This window comes from Acanthisitta chloris, unplaced genomic scaffold, assembly GCF_000695815.1.
Source record: "Acanthisitta chloris isolate BGI_N310 unplaced genomic scaffold, ASM69581v1 scaffold12863, whole genome shotgun sequence".
In the NCBI taxonomy this organism is placed as follows: Eukaryota; Metazoa; Chordata; class Aves; order Passeriformes; family Acanthisittidae; genus Acanthisitta; species Acanthisitta chloris.
Window position 1 is genome coordinate 29,855 of NW_008664348.1, and position 2,645 is coordinate 32,499.

Below are 2,645 nucleotides of genomic sequence, written 5' to 3' on the forward strand. Positions count from 1 at the left end.
TGCTTTCAGAACCACCACCTGAGTTATACAATCCCATACAAGCTCCAAAATTGAGAATTAAAGGAGTCGCAGGGAATTTTGATACTAAATACTATGCAAATGTGCTCTAGTTACACGGCTCCCTGATTGTCATATTCCTTTTTCTTCAAGAAGTCATTAGTGAAATTTTCCATATCTTACTAAAGCTGATCAAGAACAAATTATCAGTGGATTATGTTTTATGTCAGAGTAAATGATGACCTAAGCCTAGTCAGATTCCAGGTTGTTATACAACTGGAGCATCAGGAAGGTCCTGGGGGGGTGTCAGAAACTCAGCCATCACTGACAGCTGAAACACAGACCTTCCTAAATGTGCCAATTGCTGCACAAACCGGCACTGAATTCTTGCATAACTAATCCAAAACCAGAACCAGGGGTGCTTCAGTTTATCTATACTTCACTATCTGACACGAGGGAAGCTGAAATTTGGAGGCATGAATTCAAGTAGCTTTGTCAAGTCACCAATTCCCAGTACATCTGAATCTCCTCAACTCAGTCATCACGTAAGGTTAGCATTATTTTTTATGAAAGCCACCAAGCACAGAACTGCATCTCCTTTGTTACAGTAAACTTGAAAAATACACATTCAAGGGGCTTTACCTGTAAAACACAAAGAAAAAATGCAAAAACCCATTTCTGATGACTTATGAGGCCCTTCCACAAAGGTCTTGAAAAAAATCAGAGAATTCTGGAGTAGAGCCAGTATAGGAACAGCACAGCAGAGGAATCAAGGTAAGGAGCTGTTGTATTAGCTTGGCATTCTTTCCAGAGGACTCAGGTATCTACCCAACAACTAAAACCACATGGTAATCTTCCCTTTCTCCTCAGTGTCTCTTCTCTCACAACTTCATCATCTCCCTTTTGGCTGCTGAAGCTGGAACCTCTTCAATTGAAACAAAACAAAAATGTGTATTTCTTGACCTTAAGTTTTTGCACTGTTCTCTCCTAACCGAAAACTGCTGAAGGAGCAAGGGGAATTGCTTCCCACACACATTCTTGTTGATGGACTCTATCTATTGGCCCCATCTAGCCCCAACATCGTTTCTGGCACTGCCCAAAGCCTCAAAACCTGGTAGGTGACTAACAGCCAAAATCCTAGAGTATATCCCATATCCCATATCCCATACAGGATATGTTCCCTACATAAATGTTAGCTTCAGAGCTGTTTAATTATAGCAGACATCTGTTAAATTCACTACTTGCACCCCAAATAAATCAGTCTAAAGGATCGGACTAGGACTCACATCTCAAGTTTTTTCCTTCTAGTTTTGTCCTATATCCTCGTCCAAATCTGAGCAAAGATTAAGATCTTCTTAATTTCCCCATAATTAAACCAGTACTGTTGTAAAGCATTCAACATCAGGGCAAGGAGAGAATGAACATGAATGTAAGAATTAGCACAAGACCCACACACCACAGAAACGGATATATAACTTTACACTAGGAGCCAAATAGCTCAGATGAAAAATACAACTCGGAATATAAAAATTCTCTTAAAATACCCCTAAAAGGCATGAACCATCACAGATACTCAAAGTGAGCAAGAATTTTGATGAGAATTTCATAGAAAGTTTAAAAAACTACATTAAAAGGAGACATGAAGTATTTCAAAAACCTCTGTTTTATTTGTACAGAGTAAAATACATCGTATAGCGAACACCGTTTTCCGCCCATAATCTAAAGCCATTAATAAGTGTTTTCTTTTCACCAAACATCCTGGCCAGAAGCACAGACAATGGAAATGTGAATGGTGATTAGTCTCTCTCTGCCAGAGCTACAAGGTGCACATCAATCTCTGCTTCTGTAAGGATCCTGAAAGAACAAAAAGAAATCTTAAAAAGTTTAAATTATTCTTCCCCTTAAGCTCCAATATAACAACCTAATATTTACACAACTAGGCTTTACAACCATGCATCTTTCTGCCTTTTAAAGCCCTGCTGCCAGGGCCACAGGCTGTTGTTCCAATTATAATTGAAAAATAAAGGAAGAATAGAAGGCACTAGACAGCAAAAAGGTAACAAGTGGTAGAAAAAGAACAGGTAATTCCTGACAAGTAATATATTTGCAAGTTGGGACCCATGGAGCAGAATGGGTAAAGCAATTACTTGTATGACCACTCCAGGTTTTCACAGCCTTCTCCCTCTGCCTGTTATCTCCTTTCTGAAAAGGACAGACAATCAATAAATGAAGCTTGGCAGAAAGCTAGCACTCGACCCTCGAGCAGCAGTAGGAAAGGAGTGATGCAGCTCCTGCATGCTTTCCAAAAATGCTGTGCTGTTCTGCTGTCCTGAACACACAGCACCAAAATGCAAAACCACCGGTCAGGACGTCAACTTTACACTCAGACGGAAGCACTCAAAAGTCTGCACCTCCTCTAGGGCCCAAAGGTCTGAAGTCTCTCTTCAGTCCTCACTTATCAAGTAGCTAAACTAAAGTAACAGAGGACTCAGCACCTAGATTTTAGGTAAGCCATACCTGGAGGGTAATTTTGCATTACAAAAAAAATCCCCCAAACTTATTCTCCCACATTTCACACACAGTTCTGCAGTCACACATTGTGTTGTGAGAAGGCTGTCAAGGACACTGTATCCCACATGACACACAGC

At 40.3% G+C, this 2,645-nt stretch overlaps 1 protein-coding gene across 1 annotated transcript in view; it reads right to left on the minus strand.

Annotated features, from left to right (window-relative positions):
* Positions 1 to 1,644: 1,644 nt before the first annotated feature.
* PSMA6 (proteasome (prosome, macropain) subunit, alpha type, 6) overlaps positions 1,645 to 2,645 on the minus strand; it is a 7,091-nt gene continuing 6,090 nt past the window's right edge. Inside the window, exon 6 of the mRNA XM_009071313.1 lies at positions 1,645 to 1,851. Within this exon, the coding sequence (XP_009069561.1) occupies positions 1,794 to 1,851 (58 nt within the window). The 3' untranslated portion in view covers positions 1,645 to 1,793. The remainder of the gene's footprint in view (positions 1,852 to 2,645) is intronic.